This window comes from Carettochelys insculpta, chromosome 24 (genome assembly GCF_033958435.1).
Source record: "Carettochelys insculpta isolate YL-2023 chromosome 24, ASM3395843v1, whole genome shotgun sequence".
Taxonomy (NCBI): domain Eukaryota; kingdom Metazoa; phylum Chordata; order Testudines; family Carettochelyidae; genus Carettochelys; species Carettochelys insculpta.
Window position 1 is genome coordinate 11,341,891 of NC_134160.1, and position 26,757 is coordinate 11,368,647.

Genomic DNA, 26,757 nt, shown 5'->3' on the forward strand with positions numbered 1-26,757 from the left:
CCTGGGGGCGCTCTGCCAATCAGCTGGGCTACAAGTGAATCTGTCGGGGTTGGCCTCCCATGCGCTCAGCTGGCAGGCAGCACTGCCCCAAGTTTTGCTGACACCCGAGGCAGGGGCTGGCACCTGCCCTTGGTGCGGGTCCCCCGGCCTCGGTCCTCCCCGGTTGCATCCTGCAGGAACAAAGTGTTCCGGCAGGGGGCGCCGATTAGTCTCCTCCCACGTGGTGCTGGGGTCTTGGGAAAGGAAACGCCTCCTGAGAGCCATTTCACGCATGCGCTTCAGGCAGCCCCTCCTCTTCCCCCCCCCGAACTATTGCGCACGCGCTGAATCAGATCGCTACTGCGCTTGTGCCATCGCCAAGGGAAGCCATTGGTTACCGCTCTAGCGCATGCGCAGTGGCTCACCTCGTCCCGTCGTGCCCTGGGGCCTATAAATTCTCGTGGTCTCGCCGTCTACGGCCTTTTCCCTCTCAGCGAGGTGGGTGCGTGGTGCTTGTTATGGGAGGATGGGGGGCCGCTGGGGTCACAATTCCCTTTGCTTTCCGCGTTCAAGGGGAGGCCGGGGTGGGCGCTCGCTGCTTCCTGCGGGTCCGTGTCGCTGGCCCTCGCTGAAGAGGGCTGGGGCCGGGTCCTGTCCCCGCTCGGTCTCTGAGGGTCAGTGCAGCCCCCTTCTCTTCGGGGGAGTCCGGCACACGCCCTGGGCGTCCCGCGGCGGGAGGCCGTTGTCTTCTGCCCGCCGAGGGGGCCGCGCCCCGGCTGGCCTCCGCTGTTGGCCCGGGGAAGGGGTGGGGGCTGAGCCCGCCGCCCGGTCTCTCTGAGAACTCAGTGCCTGTGGCCCGCGGGGCGGGTGGCTAAACAGCATTGGCAGCCCGTGCTCCGCGCCACGTTACGCGTCACCCCAACGTGGGCATCCGGAGAAGTTGCTCTCTCTCGGCTCTGCCCGTGTGGCGTACGGGAGCGTAGGCCTTCGGGCTCCAGGACGTACAGTCCCATTCCACGCCGTTGGAGAACAAGCCGGGCCTCTGGTCTGCAGCCTGCATATTCCTACTGCTTCTCTGAGTCTTCGGACGGTGACGGAGGAGATAAACCATGCAGGAAACATTCCTTATTCCGAGTGGTTTATGCTGTGAGCCGCTGTCTGGGGCGCCACGCTCTGCAGCCCTGTCAAATCCACTAAGTGGCATAAACCGTGCTTGGACATTGTTCTCATGTGTATTTTTTTTTGCTTGTTATTGTTCAACAGGTTTTCAAGCAGTAGTCCACACCTGTCCAGAGGTGAGTACTTGTCGTGTAAAACTTTGTGGGTTCCTAAAGGTGCCCTTTTGCTGCCTAATACTGTTCTCTTGTACACTTGGGCTGTGTCTGTAAGGTAGCCTTGTTTACCCAAAATAACGTTGCATTTGGACACGTAGAATTGCTTAGCAAGGACTGCAGAGCTCCATATGCACTGCAACTAAATTTAAACTTGCAGCCCTGTTAGAAAGCGCAGGTGGCGATCCTGCTTCCTGTTGTCTGGCTGCAGGATCAGGTTCTTTGGTGGGTCCTGGAGTGTTGTATTTGAAATCTTGTGTCTGCAACAGTTTTCTCTGTGTGTGTATGGCCTTTCACAGCATTGCAGGTAGTTTTCCTAGATGTCCATGTATGTAACTGATGTTTGGTGCATATCTGCTTTTTCCACTGAAGCATTTGAGCCATTGACAAAATGGGTTGAGCATGCAGTACAGTTTAGCATATGAGAGCCTAGCTGGGTGAGCGGATGATTAATGGTATTAAAGGGCTCGGTGTGTTTGTATCCGTAAAACAACGAGAAGTCCTGTGGTATCTTTAGACTAACAAATTTATTGGTGCATAAGGCTTCATGGGGAAGACCCACTTCACCAGATAAAAGTTGTGGAAATTCCACCTCATGTATCTGATGAAGTGGGTCTTTGTTCAGGAAGGCTTAGGTGCCAGTATATCTGTTGGTTTATTAAGGTGTCACAAGGCTTCTCGTTTTTAAATACCATTTTTTTCAGTCTACTCCACGTACAAGAGTATATTGACGTAACAATCCAACGGGGACATCCAGAGAAGTTGCTGTCTCTTGGCTCTGTTCGTGTGGCGTATGGGAGCATAGGCCTTCGGGCTCCAGGACGTACAGTCCCATTCCACGCCGTTGGAGAACAAGCTGGGCCTCTGGTCTGCAGCCTGCATATTCCTACAGCTTCTCTGAGTCTTCGGACAGTGACTGAGGAGATAAACCATGCAGGAAACATTGCATCAGTCGGATAGCTTCTTTAATGCTAGGGTTGTGGATATGAGCGTTAGAACAGATTAAAGTAAACTGCAAGGAAATCTGTTGTAATGGGGATGACTTACCTATTCACCAGAAACCTTTTGTTTTCTTCTAGCTTCTGCTATGTTGCATGAGTTGAAAAGGTAAGTAATGTTCTTTTGTTGTTCAGAAACAGGTTATTTTTCCTTTGTTGTTTACAATTGATAACGGGTCCTTAGCATTAGCTCTTTATTTTATTGGTGTATGGAATCAAATGTAAAATACAGTGCATAGAAATTTCGCTTTGCTGTAGCTATCCAAAGAAATTGCTGCGAAGTTTTCTGCTCCGCAGATGGTTCATCTTCAGGGCTTGTTGCTTCTAGAGCATTTGGAGCAGGTGGGATTTTCATTTCTCTTGGAGAGTGGTCCTCAAATGGCAGATTATAATATGAAAATGCAACTGCAAGACAGCTGCTTTTCTGAAAAGTGTGAGAATCTGAGGCTTTCATAAATTACTACTGAGCCTAGACTGAGTATACCTTAGAATATGTGAGCTTGGGTTGTTCCCATAGTGTTTAAATTGGTTCAGAATAGCTTACTGTGACTTCTGTCTTTTGTCCCTTAACTCTTGGAGCATTTTCTCTACTGGAAGTTGTGGAAGACTACTATAGTAGAGTGGTGGAAGAAAAAAATCTTGACCGAGATCTGCATATTATGTCAGGGCAAGATTTGGTAGGGGAACTGTGTAATATGGCTTTGTCTTTTGGAAATCATTTACGCTTACGCATTTTTATCCCAATTCGAAGCCCTCTGCAGTTACACCCAAATTAAGCCATGTTACATTCTCTCAAATCAACATCAGCCTGAGTTCCATTTTGGGTGGGGACTAAGGCACAGGCATTGCCCAAGAACTCTGCCATAACTGGAGTAGAATCCACATCTCTTCCAGGGGTTTAATCATGGTATTGTCCCTACTCAAATACCTGGCAAATCCCATAAAACACCACCACTGACCATGAGCTTTATTCTCTTTCCAGGTAAAATGAAGAAGCGGATGGATAACTGGCTCATTGTTTCAGGTCCTGTCTTCGGGTTCTCTTTTGCATCCATTTTCCTACAGGCTAACTGCAGTCCCATTTGACGTTCCTGTCCAGATCTTCTCTTGACCAGATAGTATTTTAGAAATATTGTAGTCCCTTTTGTTGGTTTCTTGTTCTCCTGACTTGGTATGCTAACTCTAAATACCAGGATTTGATCTTTGTTGAAAGAAGAGTGGGTGATTACTTGACAAAATCAGATTCATAATTCACAAGCCAGGAGATAATTGTTTTTAAAGTAGATTGGATTTAATTTAAATTTTCTCAATGTGTTGAGTGAAATCTGAGTTTAATACAATACCTTAGGGCCTAAATTTATTGTAAAAAGAAATCTTGAGTCCAGAAACCTATACAGAAAATGTAAAGGCTGCTTTTCTATATAAAGAAACAGGGAAAAATCTTACTTCAGAAGTCAAGCTTTATCAGTTGTAACACAATAATGGTGTACTGTATTAAAGGTTTGATTTTGCTAAATAAAAAGTAATAAAAGCTTTTTTAAATTATTCTGGTTATCATGCTAACCACAATTTGATACAAATTGTGAATAAAAAATTTATAAATAAGCAATATATCACTCAGCATTTTCTAATATGGTAAAGTTATATTGTGTAAAAAGTGTGCGTGTGTAAAAACAGTGTTTAAATATTTTTCATTATAGTGTGCTTTTCTGTTTAGCCAAAATGATGGACTCAAGTGTTTTTTGACACCCCACTGCTGCCTGTACTCCCTGCAGCCCCAAACAGCAGCAGCCTGGTGACCCTGCAGCCCTAAACCATGGCAGCCAGAACCCCCTCACCTGTACACCCTGGGCCCTGCAGCCAGACACCCCCTGCTGCTTGCCCCCTAACGCCTGACCACCAGCCCCAAACCATAGCAGCCTGAATCCCTCCCCACCACCGCTAGGGTTTAACCCTCTCTCCTACTCACAGCCCCAACCTAAGCTTTGCTCACCTTTCAAAACCAGTGCCACTTGCTGCCACTCCTTCCCTGGGTTGGGAGCCCTAGGAACTAATCAGACTTTTACGTGTAACTCAGTAGGAATTTAGTGTCTGTCTTAAGAGTTTCTGCCTACAAGCAGAAAGTTGGGAACCAGTTGTACTCATAAAGTGAGGGATGAGCGTACTTTTGTGTCCTAGTTGATGGAGGAATTTGTCCTTTGACTTCAGCCAGCAATGAGCATCATCCTTCAGAGAATACGCAAAGGTGCCACTCAGTTGCACTCAGTATTTAACAGTAACCCATGCACTTTCAACAGATCATAATGAATGAGATTAACTAGAAATGTCACCTGTGCTATTAAATTTCAATTATACCTTTACAAATTTATGGGTAGTTTTTGCACCCTTTAAATTGTTGTGGTGGTTTAAGGTCACATCTGCTTTTAGGTCTTCAAATAATGCAGAGTCATTGTGTGTTTCAAAATGGCCACTTCGGTGTGCTCATGTTATTGCTATGGTAATAGCAACACTTGAAAGCTCTACCTCCGTAGCTCATTAAAATAGATTTTTTTTTTTTTTTGTTGGGTGGCTGGCTGGCTGGGGCGAGGGTACATTAAGTCCACCAGTCAGTGAAGTCTACCACTCTTCTGTATCCACGCTAAAATCCAAAATGCTACTATGTTTTACCAGCACACTTTAGTAAGAAGGAAAAAGATTAATTCTGAAGAAAAAGAAATGTTCTCAGAGGCTGGTCTTTAATTCACATCATCCTGCCCTCTAGGGAGATGGTGGGAGGCTGGGATCCAGGGTCCCACAGGTGCACTGTATTAAGGAAAATCTAATATTCATAAAGAATATGATCACTGAGGAGGTTTTGTTGTATGAGTGACTGACAGACAGACCCAGTGTTGCTCAGCTCTCTAGCTGAAATTTTTTGAAAATAAATGAATGTACAAATTTGTTTTTAATTGTATTTTTCAGAAATGAAGGCTGGAGTGAGGGTGGGGAAAGGGAATGGGGTCAAGGTGTTGGGGTGGTGCAGAAGTTAGGGCAGTGGGTAGGGAGGCACTGTGGCTATTGGTGGCAGTGATGGTGATGTCCAAGGGGTCTGGGGTGTGGCGCTCCCTGTCCTGTGTGTTGTGGGAGGGATGAATCTGGGGCTGATGCTCTGTTGGTTGGTCCTGGCTTTCAGCTGCCTCTGCAGCTTGTGGAGGGTGGGTAGCATTCTGATGTTTCCTAAGTGTGCATCTTCTCCAAGGAATCTTTGCTTGTGGTAGCTGCTGCCCTGTCTTGCAGCCTGTTGGAGGTGACCTGTGGGCTGACCCTGGCCTCCAGCTGGTCCACCCTGTCCTGCACTCATCTGGAGAGGGAAGCACTTTTTGGGGCTATCCTCAGCCCACTCTGTGATGGAGTGGTGGGAGTGCATGTGTGAGTCAGGCTGGATGTGAGAGGCAAGCAGAGCAGCTCCCAGTGGCTAAGGATGACCCTGGGGCTACAACTGGCAGGTAACACTTCTGCCCTGAACAAAGAGGAGGGGGAGCAGAGCTGGGTTTTTTGAATCGGGGGACGGCAGTTAGAGGCTAGGGGAAGAGAGAGGGGGAAGGCAGCCAGCCTGGCAAGGGGGGAAGCTACACCCCAGAGGGGCACCCCTTTGGGGTCTTCTCCCTAGGACGGGGTGGAAGGACTGTCTCTGACTGCTGTACTGACACTGCTGTGAGAAACTGGGCATCTGTTGCCTAATAAGCCTCCTGTTGTACCTGCTGAGTGAGAGTCCTGCCAGCAGATGGGGTGCAGTGCAGGGGGACCCCTGAACCCCATCACACAATCCCATCTGCAGCCTGTTTGGTGGGGCACTCCAGGGGCTGCTCCTGCTGTGGCCTACAGCCTGTTAGGGGCTGTGGGGGGACTAGGCTCTGGGGACTGTAACCCACCTCCTGGAGCCGCCTGTAGGCTTTTGGAGTGGGGGTGAGGATTTGGGATTAGCCTACAGGGGGCACTGAAATTGAGAGGCAGTGTGGGTGGAAGCAGGTTCTTGGAGCTGCCTCCAGTAGGCTCCCCTAAAATGTGCAGGCTGTTGGGGAGGGATCAGACTCCAGTGTTTGTATCCTCTGCAGCTGCCCTTATGGTCTGTGGGGCTGTGGCCTTCTAGAATCCCTCTACAGTGTGCAGGCTGTCTGTGGGCATCCAGGCTCTCAGGGGTTACCCTCCTCCCACCCATGGTCTGCAGGCTGCCTTGGGACAGGCTCTGGAGGCTGTTCCCTTTCCAATTATTTCCCCACCTCCAATTGCCTCCCTGTGGCCTGCAGGCTGTGGGGGTAGGGCCATGTTCCCTGGCATGCTCCCCTTCTAGAGGTTGTCTGAAGGCTGCCCCTTCTGCAACTGCCTGCCTTACAATTACTTCCACATGGTCTGCAGGTTGTCTGGGGAGGTCCAGGCTGCAATGGCTTCCCACCCACTGCCTGCAGGCTGTCTGGGTGGGGTGAGGGTCCAGATGGTGCCCCTGGCTTCCAGCACCTCCCTCCAGTGGCCTCTGCTGTTCACAGGAGGGCAGGCTCTGGGATTGGGACAGGGGAGTTACTTATCCGGTCTTTGATGGGCAAGAGGGTGGCACTTTAGCCCTGCTGGCCTCTCTTTTGGTGCTGTAGGTGCCCCAAGCGGCCACTCTCCGTATCGTGTCCCTCCTGTCTTGTGCTCCTCCCTTTTGCCTCACTCCTTCTGCCCCCTCCCATTCCATGAGAAATCCTGGGCTTTGTGGTGTTTCCCACTTTCCAGGCATGACCTTGGTTTAAGATAGCATGAGAGGAAGCTGCATACCAAATTTTGTGGTCAGAGTGCTTTACAAGTTCTTGAACAAACAGTGCAGACAGATGAATGCTAAAACATAGAGATACTAATTGTAAAGGTTTGCTTTTCAACAGTGATGGTTGACTCTTGAGCTGTCATTCAGTGATGGGGCTAGTTAAATAAGTTCCATTGACTCAGATTGAAACTCAGGGACATTTGATTGCTTCTCATAATAGCTGTATGCCCTGGGGCTCTCCCTGTCTTGGGTGTCTGGGGATTAATCCTCTAATCTCGAATGGTATCAACTCTTCAGGAGTAACTGGTGGATCAGCTTGAGGCTTCTCTGATGCCAAATTTCCTGGTAGAAATTCCAGCAGATGTGGTGGTTGTGTTTCTGATGCAGTCTTTCTTGGCAACTTTCTTTTTACAGGTTATTAGTTGACCCAAAGTGTATGGTTTTCCACTTTTTACTCTAAAACAGCATTTGAAATAGCTTAATGAAAATACTTCTGCTAATACTGCAACGGACATCAGCATTTTTCTTTCAAAACAAAAAAGCCATCCAGTAGCACTTTAAAGACTAACAAAATACTTTATTAGGTGAGTTTTCGTGGGATAGACCCACTTCTTCAGACCATAGCCATACCAAAACAGTAGTTAGTTTTGGTCCTGTGTGCCTTAAATATTGTGTCTGTTCTGGTATGGCTATGGTCTGAAGAAGTGGGTCTATCCCATGAAAGCTCACCACCTAATAAATGATTTTGTTAGTCTTTAAAGTGCTACTGGTCTGCTTTTTTGTTTTGATAGTATATAGACATGGCTACCTCTCTGTTAATTTTCTACATTTTTCTTTCTCTGTAAAATGGAAAAGAATGAAAAAGAATAGCTCTGTGTTGCTCAAAAACATCTTTTACCAACAGAAATTGGTCCAATAAAATATATTACCTCATGCATCTTGTCTCTCATGACTACCTGTGGCATTATGTGACTTTAATTAAATTGGTTTGGGTGAGAGTTTGAAGATTCCCGGGCTGTATGAGTAACCTAATCATTGAAACATTGTATGAGCTATCAAAAGTAATTTTTATCCACCCCATGAGTGCCAGGACTAGTTATGACATGAAACTGGGGGAAGCTGGATCTTTAAAATAAGTTTTAATAGCTTGAAATTTTAGAGGTGTGGGTAAGAAAAAAAACAGGGCTTTTGTCTTTTTTGTCTGAAGAAGTGGGTCTGTCCCACAAAAGTTCATCACCTAATAAATTATTTTGTTAGTCTTTAAAGTGCTACATGACTGCTGGTTTGTTGTACTACCTCTAATACTCTGAGGGATGACTTTTATAAGGTGAAGAAAAACTAAAAGCATTGGCTTGAACCAGGGGTGATGTGGTCTGAGCATTCATTTCCTTCTGGATGTCCCAAAGGTGCCCACTACCTAGCTCATGTGTGATGGGGAATAGACTTTGAGATGGCATCCCAACGTGGTAGTACAAAACTCAACCAACCTGTATTTTAAACCTCCAGGGCATGGACTAAGCTCAACAGTTAACTGCTGGGGTGGGAGGTGAGGAGGATGTTCTCTACTTTGATGAGCGATGGTTTGGAACTTAAAGACATGGCTAAAAGGCCTTGACTGCTTGCCGACCTGAACTGTTAGGAGACACCTGAAATTGTTGAAGACCACTTCAGTGCAGCAGGCTGTTCGTTGTGTTCTCGTTTAGACTGGTCTCTCAAACCTGTTTCCTTCCATGCATATGATTTTGTATTTGTACCACAAGGTGCTGTACAAAGATGGACTTAACAAAGATTATTTCTTCCCTAGACAGTTTACCTTTGGTTTTCTCTTCCTAGGCTAGGAAACATTTCTCACAATATTTCCTCTTTGCCATGTAGCTGTCTTTCAATCAGGCGTGTCAAACTCAAAGCCTAGTGAGGGCCACAAATGAAAACTGATAGGTTTCAGGACCACCAAGAAAATGTACTTCTATAGGAAAGTTGTATTTATTTATTATTATAAATTATGTTTTAGATATATTTTATATTTTTTTCAGTTCCTGTCTGTATATAATAGAATAAATTTAATTGAGAATTTAGTACTTAATTGTAATGTTTTATAATTTTATTAATAGCTCATCAAATGTGATGTGTGAAATTATTTGCTCATATAAAATAATTTTTAATTTACATATAAATTTAAGGTACTGCTGTGCCCTGGCCAGCTCCCAGCCCCAGGGCTGCCAGGGTCCCCCCGGGCCTGGCTGGGTGCCCAGGGCTGGAGCTGCCAGTGGGGCTCTGTGTCCAGGCCGGCTCCCAGCCCCAGGGCTGCAAAAAAGTTTGATCAGGCTACAAGCAGCCTGTGGGCTTCAAGTTTAACATGCTTGAGTAGGGTAAAGTGGTTTTCAATTGTTCTGACAATTCATCGACTTTACAAAATCTTTGTTTAAACAGGCAGTTGTATGATACTTTATAACCAAGTTGTTGCTCTAGAATGTGTCTCCTTAATGCATTTGACATGCTGCTCTTATTTGCTTCAAAGATGTCATAATTGTAGCACATTTCCTCAACGTTTGCCATGCAACCAAAGCATTAAATGGCTTCCTGTTAAGTAAGGAAGGTATTTTGGATAAGACCGATGAACACAGCCCGAAAATGAAGCATGACTCAGCAGTCATATGCAGTGATGTGTGTAATGGGTTATGAAACTCTGTTGCCTACACCGCTCTTTGGACAGTCTTTGCCTCAGTGTTTGTTCTAAGTTTTTGAACGTACAGTTTCTGCTGAATTATGACTAATAACATGATATGAGGCTGTTCTATCAAAGGCCTCAGAGCATTTTACCAGAGTTGGTTCATCTGACAGCACTCCCCTGAGACTGATGCGTAAGTCCCCACTTTTTCAAAGACATGGAAGTCAGACATAGAAATCACTTGCCCAATGTCCCAATAATCATCAGGGTTAGGAGTTTTGACTCAAGAACAATGGGACTGGAAAGGATCTCCAGAGTCAATTAGTTCAATTTTCATCCTGTCATAATCCCTATGTTTGTCAAGGTCTAGCTTGAAACTAATTAGGCTGTTTGCCCCGTTTCTACTATTACAAGGTTGCTCTAGGCTAGAGCCTCACTCCTCTCTGATAGTAGGACATTAACATTTCCAATCCAAATTTATTTATGGCTAGTTTACACCTAGTGGTTTTGAATTCTGAGCAATAGGCATCAGTATACACAGTACAACTGTTGTCAATGTTTCTGTAGCTGGGATTGTTTTATGAGGTATAGGTGTTAGCCCTGCACCCAACCCTCTTCCTTTCTCATACAGGCAGACACTAAAATTGGGGATACACCTGGTTAGAACTGGAAAAGATCTCCCAGGACAGGGGACACTGGCAAATGGTGGTTAGTGGCCTATGCTCTGAGATGTAGGAGTGGAAGAGGCTTGCCTGCGTGCCGTACCATACAAAATCAGTGCAGCACTATAGTTAATCTTGAGGGAACTCAACGGGCAATTGCCATGGCTGCTGCAGGGACTTGTGTAAGTTATGTAAATGTTTCAAATCTCCAGCAGCAGGATTTTTTTTTTTTAATAAATCTTCTTTTTCAGTGTAGTGGGCTGCAGCATTGGGCTTGGGCAAATGACATTGCTTAGAAGCTGACTCACTGCCCAGCCTGAAATTCAAAATCTTAGCAAAACGTGTAAGCAGACATTTAATTCTTAAAGTTTTAAATTTAATTTTTAAAACATCTTTATTCTTAAGTTTTAAATTTGTAATTCTCAGTTCCGTGAACAATGTAAGTTGTTCTGCAATACTGTGAGTGGTTACATGCATAGGCCCCGATTCTGTCAGCGCCGGCGCACGTACGAGTCCATGGACTCGTATAAAGTTACCCCTCGTCCGCTGCTGCAACTGCATCTGCGCAAAACAGACCCCCTGCAGATCCTGCCACCGTCTGGGGTGGACGCTCGCTGGTGTCAGCGGGTCTCCACCGCGTTCTGTGCGCTGGTGCAGTTGCAGAACTGCGGACACCCGCAGCCAGATCCTGCAAAGCCGGCGGCGCGGAGGAGCACTCCCGGCCATTGCTTGTGATGCCCCAGCGCTGCGCTCGGGGCTGAGCGCCGGCTGGATCGAGGTCTTTAGCGCGCACGTTGCACTAGCCCCCATTCTCACCCCGATTTCTCCGCCCCCACCTCATAGTCCCACCCCGGCGCCTTTCCGCGCGGTGGCCAGCAGGGGTCGCTAGCACCGTTTTCTGCCGCTCGCCGAGGGGTCCGGCTGGAGCTGGGGCTCCCGCGCATGCTCCGGCGGCTGAGGGGTGGGGGTGCAGAGAGGAGCGAGCGGGCAAGAGCGGTGGCGGAGCGGCCGGGAGGTGAGAGCCCCGATGCAGCGGCCGAGCCCCTCTCAGCGGGTGAACGCGGGGTTCCGGACTGGGGAGCCGATCCCCGCCCCCGGGCTCGGCGGCGGCCTGGGCCGGCCCCACGTGGCCGCCGCGCGGCTGTGTCCGAAGGTTCCACGCGTGGAACGTTGAGTGTCACCTGGCGCGCCCCGAATGTTCCCCGGGAGCTGCTCGGGCCGCTCCCCGCCCCCCGCCGCCCAGTTCCCCGAGCGCGGGGCAGCGGCCGTATGCAGCGGAGAGGTCGCGGGCCAGCGCGGGAATTTCAAATCCCAGTCCTTGGCCTGGCGCGGGAGGAGGGGCAGCGGGTGGGGGAGGCCTTGGGGGGCTCTGATGAACGGGTGCTGGTGGGGGCAGCGTGTTGGGGGGGGTGATTGCAAAGCATTCCTTACGTCCTCTCCAGGAGTGCGATGGGGCGCAGGCTGGAGGTGGGGGTCATTCTCTGGTGGCTTCCCGAGAGCGTTGTCAGGGTTGCCTGCAGCCTGCATTGTTGTGGCTATGGGGCTGTTAGACAGGGTGCGTGAGGGCCAGTAAACGATACTGCCTCTCCCACCTAGTCCTTCCATCCAGCAATGAGGCCACACGTGGACAAAGGTGGGAGGGTTTGCCTGTTGCATTGCTCTTCCGACCTCTTGACCTGTTGGATTGCTCCTGCCTTTCTAGGTATCCTCAGAACTGCCTGTTTTTGCACAACGGTTTGCAAATTGTCATGAGGAGAAAGTGTTATGGCCTCAAATTGTCAGGGGGGAGAAGGTGTTACTCCCTAGATATAGCTGCATTTCAGAAGTGGCTGGCGTGATTTGTGTAGCCTATGGAACTCCTGTTAGTAAAACTGAGGAGTGCAGATTTTATATGGAAGACACCAAATAAGCTAAAATTGTGCTGGGTTATAGTGTGATGCGGGTGCTTTGGAGTGTATCGTTTTGCATGTATCATCTTATGGGCGGATCTCAAAGCATTATACAAACATTAAGGGGGATGCAATATAGAAATGATTATATTGAAACCTCATATGTTTCACCTGCATTGTTAATAACTTCTTAATTTGTTAAAACAGAATACTGGAAAATCTGAATCTCCATTTCACCATTGATTGATTGATTGATTTAACTTTTACCTTAGCTTGGGCAATGAAAACTTGAGGATTTGATCGCACTTGAATTTCTAGTCAGTTTCATGTTTTCTCTTACTGCTTGCACAATATTGCAGTAGTTGAGTTGTCTGCTCTGCCTGGGTCCTTTAAACAGCAACTATGTTTTTTAAAAAGTGGTTTTGTTTTTGTTTTTTTTTAAGTGCAGCTTTGGAAAATGCTCCAAATGCACCCTGAATGTTGGGCCTAAATCCTGACTTGTCACTTTAAACTTTTCTTAAGGTGTCAAAGTCCAAGATTCCTTCTTAGAGCCTTTGCTTCTGTGAGTGTTACCACACTGCCTCAGATAGGATTGTAGGATCAGGCCAGAAAATAATAACAATAAATATGATTCTAGAGAGCAGAAGTGGAGTAGTGTGCTGTTTGTTTAACATCACCTTACTCCTGAATCTTCCTCTTAAGCTTTCAGGTATAGGTTTTCACATGTCATGATCTGTTGTAATGGGTTAATGGGTATTTTTAGGACTTAGGTCTATTTATGTCCCTGACATTTCTTGTAACAACATTCCAGAAAGCAGTGTTTTGGGAAAATAGAGCCATGAGTCCATTAGGTGCTTAGACTTTCTAATGCCTTTTGGTTATCCTCTGAAAACAAGTTGAGCACTTTGTTGAGGGTTGAGAGTGGGGAATCGGGGTTTGGGAGTCACCATATGGATTGATTTCACCAGCTCAAGTCTACCAGCAGAGGCCTTGGCAGGAAGATGAACGAATGGGAATTCATGATTGCACCCGAGGTGGATTAGTGGGCGGAATAGCAAAAAGTAAATTAGATTCTAAAAATTCCAGGTGGTTTTAGTGCAACAGTGGGATTGTACTAGGGGAAAAGAGGAGGTAGTTAGAGACCCAATTTCCCTTTTAATGTTATCTCCCATAAACATCTTACAAAACCCAGTGTCAATGATTTGTTAAGGAAAAGGGGGCTGGGCAGGACTGGATGGTGTCACTCCAGAAGTTTGTCTTTTGCAGTTTTCCTGCTTTTTCTCCCACACTGTGGGTTAGTAAATGCCTTAACATGGAGTGTTCTCAATTGTTTAGTTCCATAGCAATATGCCGGGAAAGCGCACAGCCAAGAAAAGCCCAACACCAGAAGAAGGGTCTCCCGAAAGGAAGAAGATTAAAGGTAAAATGTCTTTTTTACAGGATTTCTTGCACTTTCCTCTGAAACAGCTGTTGCTGGCTGGTGTCACAAACTGGATCAGATCTGTGGTCCAGGATCCTATCTCATGGTTCTGTCGTGCTCTTGTCTACATTGAGGGTTTGCGCAGATTTCAGCCAATGTGTGTCTGCACTGGGGTGTGAGCTCTTGGGTAGACAGTTTCAAATCGCATTATGTGCCAGTACAGTTTATCCTCGCTTGGAACCAAGGTCTGTGCTCCATGGCTGTAGATTGTGGCTTTTTCGGTCTGTGTTTGAGTGTGAACAGATGTAGCAACTGGAGCAAATCCCATTGGGAAGAAGGCCAGAGGGACTTGTCCGCTCCCTGGACTGCAGTTGCTGTGTTTCTGATTGCTCCCTGTCATTCACTGGGTGCTCACTGCTGCTCAGCATCAGAAATGCATCTTCCAGAAGTGTTGCCCAATGTACACCGCACTTTTCCTAGAGCTCTCATCCACCGTGGGTTGAGCTCTGTTTCGTACTGAGTGCAAGCTTAGCGGGGAAGATGACTTAACGGCTGGTTACGCTGTGTAATTCCGCCATACATCGGGGTACTTTACTATTTTTTCAAGGTTCAATTTTCAGTTCATGCTTGGGAACAGTGTTCCCTCTAATTTTTTCCTCATATGTGCAGAATAAATTTTATTTGCACCAAGGCCTGTGCGGATGTGCACTACCATAGAAATGCATGCTGATGGCTGTAGGCACTTTGCTAATCAGCTGGATGGCATTTGACTCTCTCCTGGGTGGCTGACCAAGCACTTGGCTTGCAGAGAACACTGTATAGGAGGTTTGTGTTGATGAGAAGTTTCTTCTGACTGTGCCTTACAAGGCTCTGGCTCTGGAGTTTGTGACTTTTTGGTAGGTTAGTTCAGTTTACTCAGTTATCCCAGTGTCCCTAGGAGAGAATGTGGGGTTGTGGGGAGGAGATGCCACCCCAAGCTGATAGATTTCATTATGCTTTCCTCCAATGATGCGTGAGCAGCTTTTACTTTTTATTTACATTTTTAATTGCATCCAAGCACGCAATAGACTAACTCATTGTATGTCAGCCTGTAGGTTGCAACCTGGGGTGGTGGTGTTCCCAAAAGGCAGTTGGGGATTGCCAAGTGTCAAACATTGTATAACAATCTAAAGCAAAATAGTAACAGAGGGGTCACCATGTTAGTCTGTACTCCAACAAAACAAAGCAGCAGAAACGTAGCACTTTTAAGCCTAACAAAATGACTTATTCAGTGATGAGCTTTCGTGGGACAGAGCCACTTCTTCAGATCAATCTGTATTGGGAATGAAATTGATCTGATGAAATGGGTCTGTCACACGAAAGCTCATAACCCAATAAATCGTTTTGTTAGTTTCTAAAGTGCTGCATTTCTACTGCTTTTAATCTAAAGCAAAGATCACTTCACTCCTCCCAACCCCCACAACCCTTCCTCTTCAAAATTGAGCCTGCTCTGTCCGCACCTCATTTATACGCCAATAAACAATATAGACTTGGCATTGCTGGGGTTTTTCACTCTCACTCTAATAGTAAATATAAGCCGCGCGGGGAGGAGAGCTGTGAAAAATGTTGATGTTGGATAAGCTGTTGTTAGCCTGAAAAGGTTGTGAGATCTTGGGTAGACAGTAGAGAACCCAAGTGCTTCTCTCACACCTATCCCCTGAGGGCCTGAAACCATCCCACCCCGATTTGAAGCAGTATTCCCCGTATACAGATGGTGTGTCTGAAGCAAGACAGGGCCTGGGCTCATTTGCCCATGGTCTTTCCAAGAATGACATACAGCAGATCCCAGGAGTTCAGATTTGTTTGCTGTTCAATATGATACCTCCCCTGGGATTTGTGTGAGGAACCATGCTTGTTTTCCTGGTGCACAGCTCAGAGCTGGCGTTCCCTCACTTCTGACCCGCTGCTGTTCCTGTCGGTGCTTGTTGGAGCCCCGTGTGTGGCTCAACTGGGACTGTCGGTCTCCTTCACTTGTGAGCTCAGCCCAGGTGTACTCTCTCTGCTTAGCCCGCCTCTTGGCCTGGGAGCATTTAGAAAGATACTGCGGGAGGGTGCCTCTGGCATCTTGCTGAGTGACCGTTTCCCCCCTCTGTCTCCTGTGCTCTAGTCTGCCATTCATCGCACCGAACAGAGCCCGGACTGGTGCTGACACTGGGACAAGGGGATGTCGGGCAGCTGGGCCTGGGGGAGGACGTGATGGAGAGGAAGAAGCCAGCTCTGGTGCAGCTGCCCGAGAGGATCGTCCAGGCAGAGGCAGGGGGGATGCACACCGTCTGCCTCAGCGAGACAGGCCAAGTGAGTCCGCAGCCCCTCGACCCGCTGGCGGGGAAGGCGCAAGGGCATGAGCTCGAATGGGGGGATGGGAGGGCTTATTCAGGTGCCGCGGTGAGTACAGGGACACAGGCGTTGGACTGTGAGCACAGTCTTAATTATTCCGGTTGTGCACTCTGCAGCCTTCTGAGCTTCTGTAGCAGAGCCGGCACATGTGGGGTGGCGCAAGGGGGCTGTCCAGGGGGCCCTCGCTGGGAGCAGCAGCTGGGAGCATGCAGCACGGTCTCTGGGAACTGGTAACAATTCTGGTTCAAACATCCATGCAGGGGATGCGGCTGCTCTGGGACGCCTGCAGTTAACGCTGCCCGGCAGTAAACCAAGCTGCAGGACACACAACCACTTTGTCATGGGCCCCCCCTCTCTGGTTCCATTGCTGCCTGAGTTGCCCTTGACTGACTCAGATGAACCTTGGATTCAGGGCTGGGTGGGAATCTGTCCCAGCTCATGTGGGGCTCCTGCTCTGAAGGCAGCGATGGGCTGTTCCCGGTTACTCGGGTGCCACAAGGGACCGGCGGTCAACTGCTGTGTGACAGAGATGGTTCTGTACGTGACACCTCTGCTTCAGACAGCATCCAACGGGAACTGTCTCTCGTGCTTCCCAAGCAGATGTTTTGCGTGGGATGGTGGCAACACCAAGATCTTTTCTGCCCTGCAGGGACACTAAAGATCCGTTGGTGCCTTGTAGGAGAAGGGGTGCATGTCCCAAGTTCCCCTTTCCTCACCGGTACGCTGTGGCGTGTCCGATTCCCGCTGCAGTGACTGGTTCCTCAGCACTGTGAGTCTCTCGCTTGTAAAGTGCCTTGAGCCAAAAGGGGCAACTTCCCTCACCTTGCAACAGCAGCTCCTGAGTCTAATGCTGGTGGCTGAGCCTCGTGCCAGCTGCTGTACACAGGTGGTTGTTAGAGCCACGTGGCTTCTCCAGCACTGGGTTTGTCCTTGTCCGGGCACCTTTCCCACAGTGAGATGTTTCTATTTCCAGATCTACTCCTTTGGCTGCAACGATGAAGGTGCCCTGGGACGCGACACCTCTGAGGAGGGCTCAGAAACCACCCCAGGGCTGGTGGAGCTGCAGGAGAAGGTGGTGCAGGTGTCTGCGGGGGACAGTCACACAGCGGCACTGACAGAAGATGGCAGGGTCTTCCTCTGGGGCTCCTTCCGGGTACGTGGTCTGTGCTGGACCAGGGAGCTCGGCTGTGTCTTCCTGGACGTTGCCACTAAACTTCTGCTGCTCTCTCTCTCTGCAGGATAACAATGGAGTCATCGGTTTGCTGGAGCCCATGAAGAAGAGTGCAGTGCCCGTGCCAGTCCCATTAGATGTGCCTGTCCTTAAAATTGTCTCAGGTAAGCGAGGTCTCAGACATACCCCAACCTGCTCCTGCAGTCGGAACGAACGGGCCCAGAATAGACGGATGATTTAGCCCTCTTCTATCAGCTGCCCTCCGCCTCTGAGGAGAAAAATATGCCAGCGGCTGCACAATGTAACCGCAATTTCGAAATACAGTAAACCCCCAATTATCCAGCCCTCTGTTTTATCCTACACCGTCCCAGGCAGGGTGGGATAAAACCGAATGTTGGATAACCAAGGTTCAGATAATCTCCACCAGCCCTGCACAACTGGCAGCCTGTCCTGCGGAAGGGCCTCCTTCCCCCTCCCCCCATTTATCCAACTCTTTCGGTTATCTGGTCGGTTGGTCCTGAGTGTGTCAGATAATGGGGGTTTTACTTGAAACAACAGTCAGCTTGAAGCCGAGGGATAGTGCCAATTTCGACATAAGCCCTTGTGTGTGCAGAGGCTCTGCTTTGAAATAGGGGCTCTGTGTTTAGCCAGTGTATTTCAGAATAGCTCAGGGCTGTTTCGAAATGCCTTTTGTGTGCAGCAGAGTTATTTCAAAATAGTCTCTTCTGGAATAGCTTATTTCAGAATAAGGCTGCTGTGTAGCCAGACCCTGAGAGCCCAGCGCTCGCCTCGGGTCATTAGTCGTAATAGTTCTCGGTGCTACTTCTCTGCAAGTATTTTGCACGTATGAACTAACGAATCCTCGCAGCCTTGCCCAGTAGCAATATTATCCCTCTCTGGTAGGAAGATAGGCAGGGCAGGCAAGGGACTTGCCCCCAGCAGAGATGGGGCGTTATCAGTGACTCTGGCCTTAAGGTTCCTGGTACGTCCCTTTTGGGTGGGAAGAACTCGGCTTAAGTCAAGGTGGAGGCAGTTATTGGTATAGTAGCTAGAGGCAATAAGCCTCATACCCCAGGGAAGCCAGACGTACTGACCCCCTGAGCTGCATAGAATCATAGAACACTAGAACTGGAAGGGACCTCAAGAGGTCATCGAGTCCAGTTCCCTGCCCTCCTGGCAGGACCAAGCACCATCTAGACCAGCCCTGATAGGTGTCTGTCTAACCTGCTCTTAAATATCTCCAGCGATGGAGATTCCACGACCTCCCTAAGCAATTTATTCCAGTGTTTACCCACCCTGACAGGTAGGAAGTTTTTCCTAATGTCCAACCTAAGTCTCCTTTGCTGCAGTTTAAGCCCGTTGCTCCTTGTCCTGTCCTCGGAGGCCAAGACACATGCAACACTCTTCAGAAGTTTGAGATCCGGGGCGTGTCTTCCAGGCTTCAGCCACTGAATTCCCAGATGCCCCCAGGATTCTCCTGTGGGGCTGGAGCGCTGAGACCGCCCGCCTTCCCACAGGGCAGGAGTCCCAAAGTGGCCCCCAGCAGTCTGCGAGGTGGAAACTGGCAGGGCTCTGAGAGCCGCATGTGGCTGACGAGCTGCAGTTTAGCCCCCGTGTTAGAGACCGACAGGAACGGTCCTCTGGCTGGCCCAGAGTGAGGGAGGAAAACTCCTGGGGGTCTTGCCTCATTCGTACGTTTCAAGGCTTTAATCTCCCCCCGGGCCCCAGCCGTGCTGCTGCTTCTGGAGTGGGGCAGGCGGCAAGGAGCTGGGAGCCCCAGCCTGCTGCTAGCGCTGTCCGTGTCCCACCAGGGAACGATCACTTGGTGCTGCTGACGGTGGACGGGGACTTGTACACGTGTGGCTGTGGCGAGCAGGGCCAGCTGGGCAGAGTGCCGGAGCTCTTCGCCAACCGGGGAGGACGGAAGGGGTTACGTGAGTCGCTCTGGATGCCTTGGTGGGGCGTGGCGGCGGTGCTGGAACCTGCTGAGAGCTCCGGGCGGGGGGCTTAGAGATACTGATGTCCTCCCACGGGCCAGACCGGGGCATGGGCAGGGAGGCGGAGGCACACGTGCTGACCGGCTGCGGGGTGTGGTGCCAGCCGTCTCCAGGGCCGCCACACTGGCTCTTCCTGCCTGGCCTGGGAACATGCTGTGCCTGGGGCTGACCATCCCTCCTGCCTGGGCCGCTGCATCCCCCCACGTACCGGGGCCATGCTTGGTGCAGGCGGCCGAGGTGAGCCCTGGCTGCCGATGATCCAGCAGAGGCAGGGCTGTGGGGCGGGCGGGGCGCGAGCAGAGGGCACTGGGCAGCCCCTCGCTGGCTCTGCTGAGCGCCTTAGCGTGATTGCCCCAGGGCTCTTTTTAGAGGAACGGCTCCAGTTATTCAGTCTGCGTCCTGAGGCAGGGGCTTCCACCCACAGCGCGCTGAGAGAATAAGGCCCCCTTATAAGAGGAGCCCTGGCCAGCTGGGAGCTCTGCTGGGCTTTGACTGAAGCATGAGAGGGGCCAGCCAGGCAGGTGCCGCCGCCCCCAGATGTACCCAGTGAGTGTGTGGCGGGTGGACAGCGGCACCTGTCCCTGGCTGTCCTCACCACAGCTGCCGTCTTGTCTCCCATCCAGAGCGCCTGCTTGTGCCTCAGCGCGTCCCTCTCAAGGGGAGAGGCGGCAAGGGCCGGGTGCGCTTCCAGGACGCCTTTTGCGGGGCTTACTTCACCTTCGCCGTCACCCACGAGGGCCACGTCTATGGCTTCGGTCTCTCCAACTACCACCAGCTGGGTGAGGTGTTGTATGTGCCCTGTGCTAGGTGCTGTATGTTTGCCGAGCGAGCCAGTCTCCATGAGAGCCTCTGGAGAGGGAGGAGGCGGGTGCTTAGGCACGTCTGACCGACGGAAACAGGAGGGGCAGGGAGACAGAATGACATGCCTAAGTGTATAGTAGAGTCTGGCTCTCAGCCCCATCCAGCGGCGTGATCCCCAGCCAGCCTGGCCCTTGTCTGTCGTGCTGAGGTCTGAGCATTGAGTCCAGCCGGTGAAGGAAAATGCCGAGATAACTAGCCCAGCCACCGCAAGCTGCATGGGCCAGGCCGCTGGGTCATATACCCTCCCCTTGCAGTGAGGGGACCGCCAGGGACGTGTACCCTGGAAAGGTGCTGAATGTGCTGGCTGTCCCACAGCTGCCGCTGAACTCCCAGTGGGAAGGCGCCTGCTGGGGCTGTCCCGTGGTGTCGGTGGGCCCTGTGCTGCTGCCCGGCTAAGCGCTCTGTCCAGCTATGCGCAGCTGGTCACAGCAGCGGGCAAACGCTGCCATTAAGGCAAGGCGCCTGCACCCTGCTCCCTGGCTGGCTGGGAAGTGGCTGCAGGCACAGCCGGGGCGGTGAGGGGGCTCCTGAGCAGCTGTTGTGCTGTTGCTTCCGGTGTTGCAAACTCCCCCATGGCCAGTTACCGCTGGGCACCGACGCTCTCGGCTCCTTGGCCCTGCAGGAAGGCGTATTTGGAAGCAATGGAGGAGACTGTGCCTATTTCTGGCTGTGCCAGGCTCTGGCCCAGCCCCTTCTTCCTCCCAAGGACACCCGAAAAGCTTTTAGCAGAGAGTTTGCAGGGAACAGGCCTGTGGGAGTAATAACAGCTGCAGGGTGCTGCAGAACATGTGGGACGTTCTTAAACCAACTCCTGAGGCTCCCTGTCCCAGCTAAGTGTCCTGGGATCGGTCTCCTGCGCTAGGGCAGCCGTTCTCCTGCAGCGGGCTGGGGGCCGTCTGCCTGCCTGTCTCTGACTTCCTTGGCTTTCACTGTCCCCCCTGCAGGGACGCAGGGCACCGAGCCCTGCTTCGCTCCCCAGAACCTGACGTCCTTCAAGAACTCCACCAAGTCCTGGGTGGGCTTTTCGGGCGGCCAGCACCACACTGTGTGCCTGGACTCGGAAGGTGAGCGGGACAGGGGTCTTGCCGTCATTTGTTTCTGGGCCCGCTGGCTGCGAGCTCAGGGTTGAGTCCCAGGTCGTTGGTGTTCTGGAGGTTAGATGGAAAGAACTGGGACTGTACATCTTTTTTTTATAATGGTTCAGGGGCTTTTCCCCTCGGAATTTCTCATTTGATCCATATTTTTATTACCCTCTTGTCGGGTTTGGTTCTGCCTCTGGAAAGGGAAGGGTTTGGGAGCAGGGGCAGGGCCAGGTCTTGCCTGAAGGCGGTACGAGGCCCTACCTAGTAGGTTGCAGAGTGAGCCTAGCTTGCAGCACTATTTCCTACCCTGTGGGTCTGGGCCTGCCACAGCAGCGCTGCTTAGACTGGGGCCTTTCCGCCCCTCTGTCCGACGGGCGGTGAAGACGAACGTGAGCGGCAGGGAGACCCTGTGCAGTGGGTTGCGATGCAGCCCTGGCCAAGCCGTGTGGTACAAGAGCCGGTTATTTGTTTTATTCTGTTTGCCGTCGTTATTTCTGGTTTGATTCCATGTCTTTGCGCAGTTGCGGAAAAACTCAGGGCTCTAGTTGGATATTAAATTTGCAAAGGTCCTTGTGGGGTCCCTACCTCCGACACTGCACAAGGACTGATGCAAACAGCGCTGCTGGCAGCTGCAGCTTCCTGGGCCCTGCGCTGGGTGGTGCGGGCACTTCAGCTCCCTCGCTGCCGGACAGCTCTCTGCACTGAGCTGGCACATGGGGCATGGCTGCTGTTGCGTCCCTTTGCACTGGACGGCTGGGGTGCTCGTCGCAATCCCCAAATGGGAGTACAAGAGGGACTTTTCGGTCTCCTGCCTACCAGAGTTGTGGAGTCACGCCTGGCTTGTCTGTCATGTTTTTCACATCTAGCGCTCAAGTGCCATACAAAGGAGTGCAGTGGTGGTATCCCCATTTTACAGATGGGGAAACTGAGGCACGGAGCGGGCGAGACTTGCTCAAGGTCACCCAGCAGGCTGGGGCAGAGCTAGGAAGCCACTAGATCACACTTCCTCTGGGAAATGAGAGAACATCATGCTGCAGACACAAGTCTGTCTCCACTGAATGCAGAATCCAGGAACCTGGGGACATGGGGAAGTCAGTAGATAGGATATACCTTGACTTCAGCAAAGCTTTTGATACAGTTTCCCACAACATTCTTGCCCATAAGTTGAGGAAGTCTGGATTGGGTGCATGGACTACAAGATGCACAGAAAGCTGGCTTGACAGTCGGGCCTGACAGGTAGTGGTCAGTCGCTCAGTATCTGGATGGTGGTTGGTTTCAAGTGGAGTGCCCCAAGGCTTGGTTCTGAGGCTGGTGTTGTTCAACATCTTTATTAATGACCTGGATGAGGGACTGGATTGCACCCTCAGCAAGTTTGCAGATGACACTAAGCTAGGGAGAGAGGCAGATATGTTGGAGGGTAGAGAGAATTCAGAGTGACCTGGATACATTGAAGTATTGGGCCTAAAGAAATCTGATGTGGTTCAACAAGGAGAAGTGCAGAGTCTTGCACTTGGGACGGAAGAATCCCAAGCGCTGTCACAGGCTGGGGAGCTCAGCAGCAGTGCAGTGGAAAGGGACCTAGGGATTATGGCGGATGAAAGGCTGAATATGAGTCAAGATTGTGCCCTTGTAGCCAACAAGGCGAACGGCACACGAGGGTGCATTAGGAGAAGCATTTGGAGCAGATCTGGAGACGTTATTCCCCTCTGTTTGGCACTGGTGAGGCCACATCTGGAATATTGTGTCCAGTTTTGGGCCTCCCAGTACAAAAAGGATGTGGATGTGCTGGAGCAGGTTCAACAGAGGGTAACAAAAATGATGAAGGGGCTGGAGCACATGACCTATGAGGAGAGGCTGAGAGATTGGGGCTTATTTAGTTTACAGAAGAGAAGGCTGAGGGGTGATTTAATAGCAGCCTTCAACGTCCTGAAGTGGAGGCTCTAAAGAGGATGGAGAGAGGCTGTTCTCAGTGGTGTCAGATGGTAGAACAAGGAGCAATAGTCTGAAGTTACAGAAGGAGAGGAGTGGGTTGGGTATTAGGAAAAACTACTTCCCCAGGAGGGTGTTGAAGTACTGAAATGCGTTGCCTAGAGATGTGGTGGGATCTCTGTGCCTCGAGGTTTTTAAGTGCTGGCTTGACAAGGTCCGGACTGGTACAGTTTAGTTGGGGTTGATCCAGGAACACAGCTTGTCTCTCCTCGGCAGGCAGTGGGGATGGGATGGGGGTGAGCAGATAATGGGAATTAGGAGCTTTGGACCCTGGTGTCTCAGTGGGCACGTTGGTCTCCATCTGGTGTCCTCTGGTGATGGCTCAGTGTGTATGTGATGGCCTGAGGTGCTCTGCAGCTGCTTGGCACCAGGCAGGGAAGGACTTGTGCCTGGGGTTAGCCCGGTCTGCCTGGCGGGGGGTGCAGGGGGACTGAGGAGTCTAACTCTGCACCTGAGGAGTGACGTGTCTCTTGTGTCCGGCCTGTGCCAGGGAAAGCCTACAGCCTGGGCCGGGCGGAGTACGGCCGGCTGGGCCTTGGAGAAGGGGCAGAAGAGAAGAGCGTGCCCACCCCCATCGCGGGGCTGCCGAGCATCTCCTCCGTCGCCTGCGGAGCCTCCGTGGGCTATGCTGTCACCCAGGAAGGTAAGCGGGGGGCTGAGCTCACGAGGGTGTTTCTGGTGGGCTGGCAGCCCCTGCGCTCGGTGTCTTGCCACCCCCATGGGGAGCAAGTGTGAACCAGCCCCTGGTGTGGAGAGACCGCTGCAGTGGCCGTGCATGGCCTCGTGCTCTGGGGATCTCCCAGCAGAGGGTGTGCGACAGCACAGACTGGTCCGCTGGTGCTTCCATTCGGATGCCAGGAATTCAACTAACATGTGCCGGTCCCTGGCCAGTGAGCGGACCCCAGCCAGGGAAGCTCTGGGCTTTCGTGCCCATCTGTTGTGGCCCTGCCTTGATCTGCAGAGCCCCCAGGAGAGTGAGTGGCCGACTCCTCCGGCAGTTGCAGGCAATCCGGACCAGTTGCACTGAGGGGGGACGAGGCAGATCTGTGCACTCGAGTAGCTGGGAGCTGAGACAGTTGAATTGCTCTGTGCCTCCTGCTCCCCAGCCATCTGCCAGCAAAGGTCCTAACAACCCTGTGCTCCCTGGCCTGGCTTTAGAAGCACCAAGCTAGTGGGAAAGGCTCCATAGGCTGTGACTGATGCAGCCTCCCTGCACAACCCCCCGTTGGCTGGGGGTGTCCTGGTACTGCATGCACCTGGGTCAGGCTGCACAAATGCTGCTGAAGTGCCTTGCTGTGAAGGTGCTGTTTGTAAGGGGCTGGGGGCATTGACACTGTCCACCCTGAGCATCTCGTGGCTCCTCCGGCAATTGATTAACCAGATATTAAACCACCTTTAATGCTGCCTTCGGGCGCAGAGCAGCCTGTCTGCAGCTGGAGTCCAAGCCTCCTGGAGCAGTGGCAAGGCTGTGCCTCGCCAGCCTGGCTGCCCATAGGAAGTGAACCCTGCATCCGTGCTTGAGCTCTGGGTTCAAAACCCCCTTCCCTGTCTGAGCTGGGGGCCTGCTCAGATCTGTGCCAAGCGCGTGCAGCCCCCTGCCTTGGGCAAGCAATCAGCTTCTTCCCCTCTCTGTTCCCAGGGCAAGCCTTTGCCTGGGGCATGGGCACCAACTACCAGCTGGGCACGGGGGAAGAGGAGGACGTCTGGAGCCCTGTGGAGATGACCGGCAAGCAGCTGGAGAATCGCGTCGTGCTGGCCGTGTCCAGTGGGGGGCAGCACACCGTCTTGCTGGTCAAAGACAATGAGCAGAGTTGATGCTGGGGCATTGCACAGCAGTAGCCGGGCGCCAGCCCCCATGCGGCTCAGGGGAGGGGTTGGGAGAGGGCTTCTGGCACTCTCCAGAGACCTGAGTGGCGGGGGCCCTTGGGGGGGAGCTGTCACCCCACTGCCTGTTCCTCTAATCCTCAAGGCAGCATCTGCATGGCTGGAGTGCGGCTTTTCAGGGGCTCGGCTCCCATCTTGGATGCCTGTGGCTTTGCTGGCCAGCTCAGGGCTCAGCCTCCTCCTTCCTCCCCCTCAGCCTCGCTCAGGCACTCCCAACCCTGATTTTTTCCAGCACGGGGGTGACGCAGGGCCCTCCCCGTTTTAATGGATTCTGGATCCAGCCAAGCTGGCACTCCCCTTTATACACCGCTGGCCTTGGGGCTGTTAAGCTTTTTAAGGCCACCGCACCCAGAACCCAGCCCCCTGCCTTCCCCACTTCCTGTTTCTTCGGAACTCTCCCATGTGATTTGAGTCATTTTTATGTCTCGGTTTGGCCGAGTCTCTTTTTAGTGTAGCCATCTGAGGCTCCCCCTCCCTCGGCTTTCCGTGTGAATTGCTCACCGCGGACCTGCACCACGATCCAGCGTCCGCGAGGCAGAGGGTCTGAGCTGGCTGGTGGCGTAGGGCAGAGAGGTGTGAGGGAGAGTTCTGGTTTCTTGAGAGAGGTTTTCTAATCATCTCCCAGAGGCAATAACTGGAGGTGGGACTTGGGCCAGCGTCCCAAAACCCCAACGAGTTCCAAAGTCGCTGGCCTCATTTAGAGCGTCAGAGAGGTGAGACAATCTTGACTTCCCTTGGGAACCAGGAGCACTCAAGGCCTTGAGGATCAGGCTACCTGTCAAAGACTAATCCTGGACACCCTTCAAGAGAGTGAAGTTAAGAGAAAATCAGATTGTTCAGGTTCCCCGGCACATGCAGACGAGCTCTTGGAAGAGCTGCATGTTTGCATCACTTGGCTCCATCTCTTCTACACTTGCTTTTTAAATTTCAACCAACTGCCTTGACTTCCTGTCTCCACTGGCTTTGGGAACCTGCCGCAAGGGCCCACGTTTGGTGAGGGCCACCTCGTAAGGGTTTTAATTTGCTATGTAGGCCCTGAGAGGAAGGAGGAAGACACCCCAGTTCCAACTATGCATCAGATCCCTCCAAGTAACCAGCCTGATTTACAACCCTGGCTGAGTGTTGTGTGTGTAAGTCTCGCCAGCCTGACTCCTACCCTGCTCCCACCTTGTCTTCTTCTGCTGTAGTCCAAACACCATGAGCGAGAACTGCCGTCCTTCACGGAACTGTTTTACCTGTTCTAGCAATATCCGGGGAGGAGGGAGAGTGGGAAATTGTACAGTGGCTCATAAAATAGGTATGTTTGGTTTTTTTTTTAAGAAAAAAGAATTTAAAAATATTTTGCGGGTCGAGTGGGGAAGAGAGACAGAAACAGGAAACTTTTAACATTTGGAATAAATCGAGTTTTGATAACACCTGGTCTCGTTCATGATTGAAGAGGAGAGATGGGGCTGGTTTAACTCTTGGGTTCTTAGCATGGCAGAGCTAATGCTGAGCCATTGGCTTTTACTTCCCTGGGCGTCCGCCTTTGAAATATTGACTGGAAAAGGTAGCACAGGCTAATACCCTCCTGGTGTTCTCTCTTCGGTGGGGCTCTTTAGGCTTGCCCATCACTGGGCATCAGTGTCTGGGCATCGTCCCATGAAATCTTTGCTGGAGCAGGTTCTTTG

The 26,757-nt window shown here is 51.3% G+C and overlaps 1 protein-coding gene and 2 non-coding genes across 5 annotated transcripts; all 3 read left to right on the forward strand.

Moving 5' to 3' along the window:
- Positions 1-535: 535 nt before the first annotated feature.
- Positions 536-26,496, forward strand: RCC1 (regulator of chromosome condensation 1). Of its 3 annotated transcripts, none has more exons than XM_074976308.1 (11): positions 536-1,274; positions 2,015-2,417; positions 13,643-13,727; positions 15,874-16,061; positions 17,077-17,256; positions 17,342-17,438; positions 19,086-19,208; positions 19,895-20,050; positions 21,077-21,196; positions 23,694-23,846; positions 24,843-26,496. In XM_074976308.1, the coding sequence occupies exons 3-11, from the start codon at positions 13,655-13,657 to the stop codon at positions 25,016-25,018; spliced, it is 1,266 nt and encodes a 421-aa protein (XP_074832409.1). In that variant the 5' UTR covers positions 536-1,274; positions 2,015-2,417; positions 13,643-13,654; the 3' UTR covers positions 25,019-26,496. The 3 variants fall into 3 exon arrangements, with proteins under 3 accessions (XP_074832409.1, XP_074832411.1, XP_074832412.1); XM_074976310.1 differs by having other exon boundaries at positions 1,226-1,274; positions 2,390-2,417; XM_074976311.1 differs by lacking the exons at positions 536-1,274; positions 2,015-2,417 and adding an exon at positions 11,414-11,433.
- LOC142001447 (small nucleolar RNA SNORA73 family) lies at positions 898-1,103 on the forward strand. Its single transcript, XR_012642491.1, has one exon. It is a non-coding gene; the product is annotated as a small nucleolar RNA SNORA73 family (small nucleolar RNA).
- On the forward strand, positions 2,051-2,256 carry LOC142001446 (small nucleolar RNA SNORA73 family). Its single transcript, XR_012642490.1, has one exon. It is a non-coding gene; the product is annotated as a small nucleolar RNA SNORA73 family (small nucleolar RNA).
- Positions 26,497-26,757: the final 261 nt, after the last annotated feature.

Excerpts from the sequence above, each read along its gene's own strand:
- RCC1 (XM_074976308.1), top strand. The coding sequence starts at position 13,655 with ATGCCGGGAAAGCGCACAGCCAAGAAAAGCCCAACACCAGAAGAAGGG. Across the intron at positions 13,728-15,873 it reads CGAAAGGAAGAAGATTAAAG|TCTGCCATTCATCGCACCGA; the intron begins GTAAAATGTCTT and ends CCTGTGCTCTAG. Across the intron at positions 17,257-17,341 it reads TCCTCTGGGGCTCCTTCCGG|GATAACAATGGAGTCATCGG; the intron begins GTACGTGGTCTG and ends CTCTCTCTGCAG.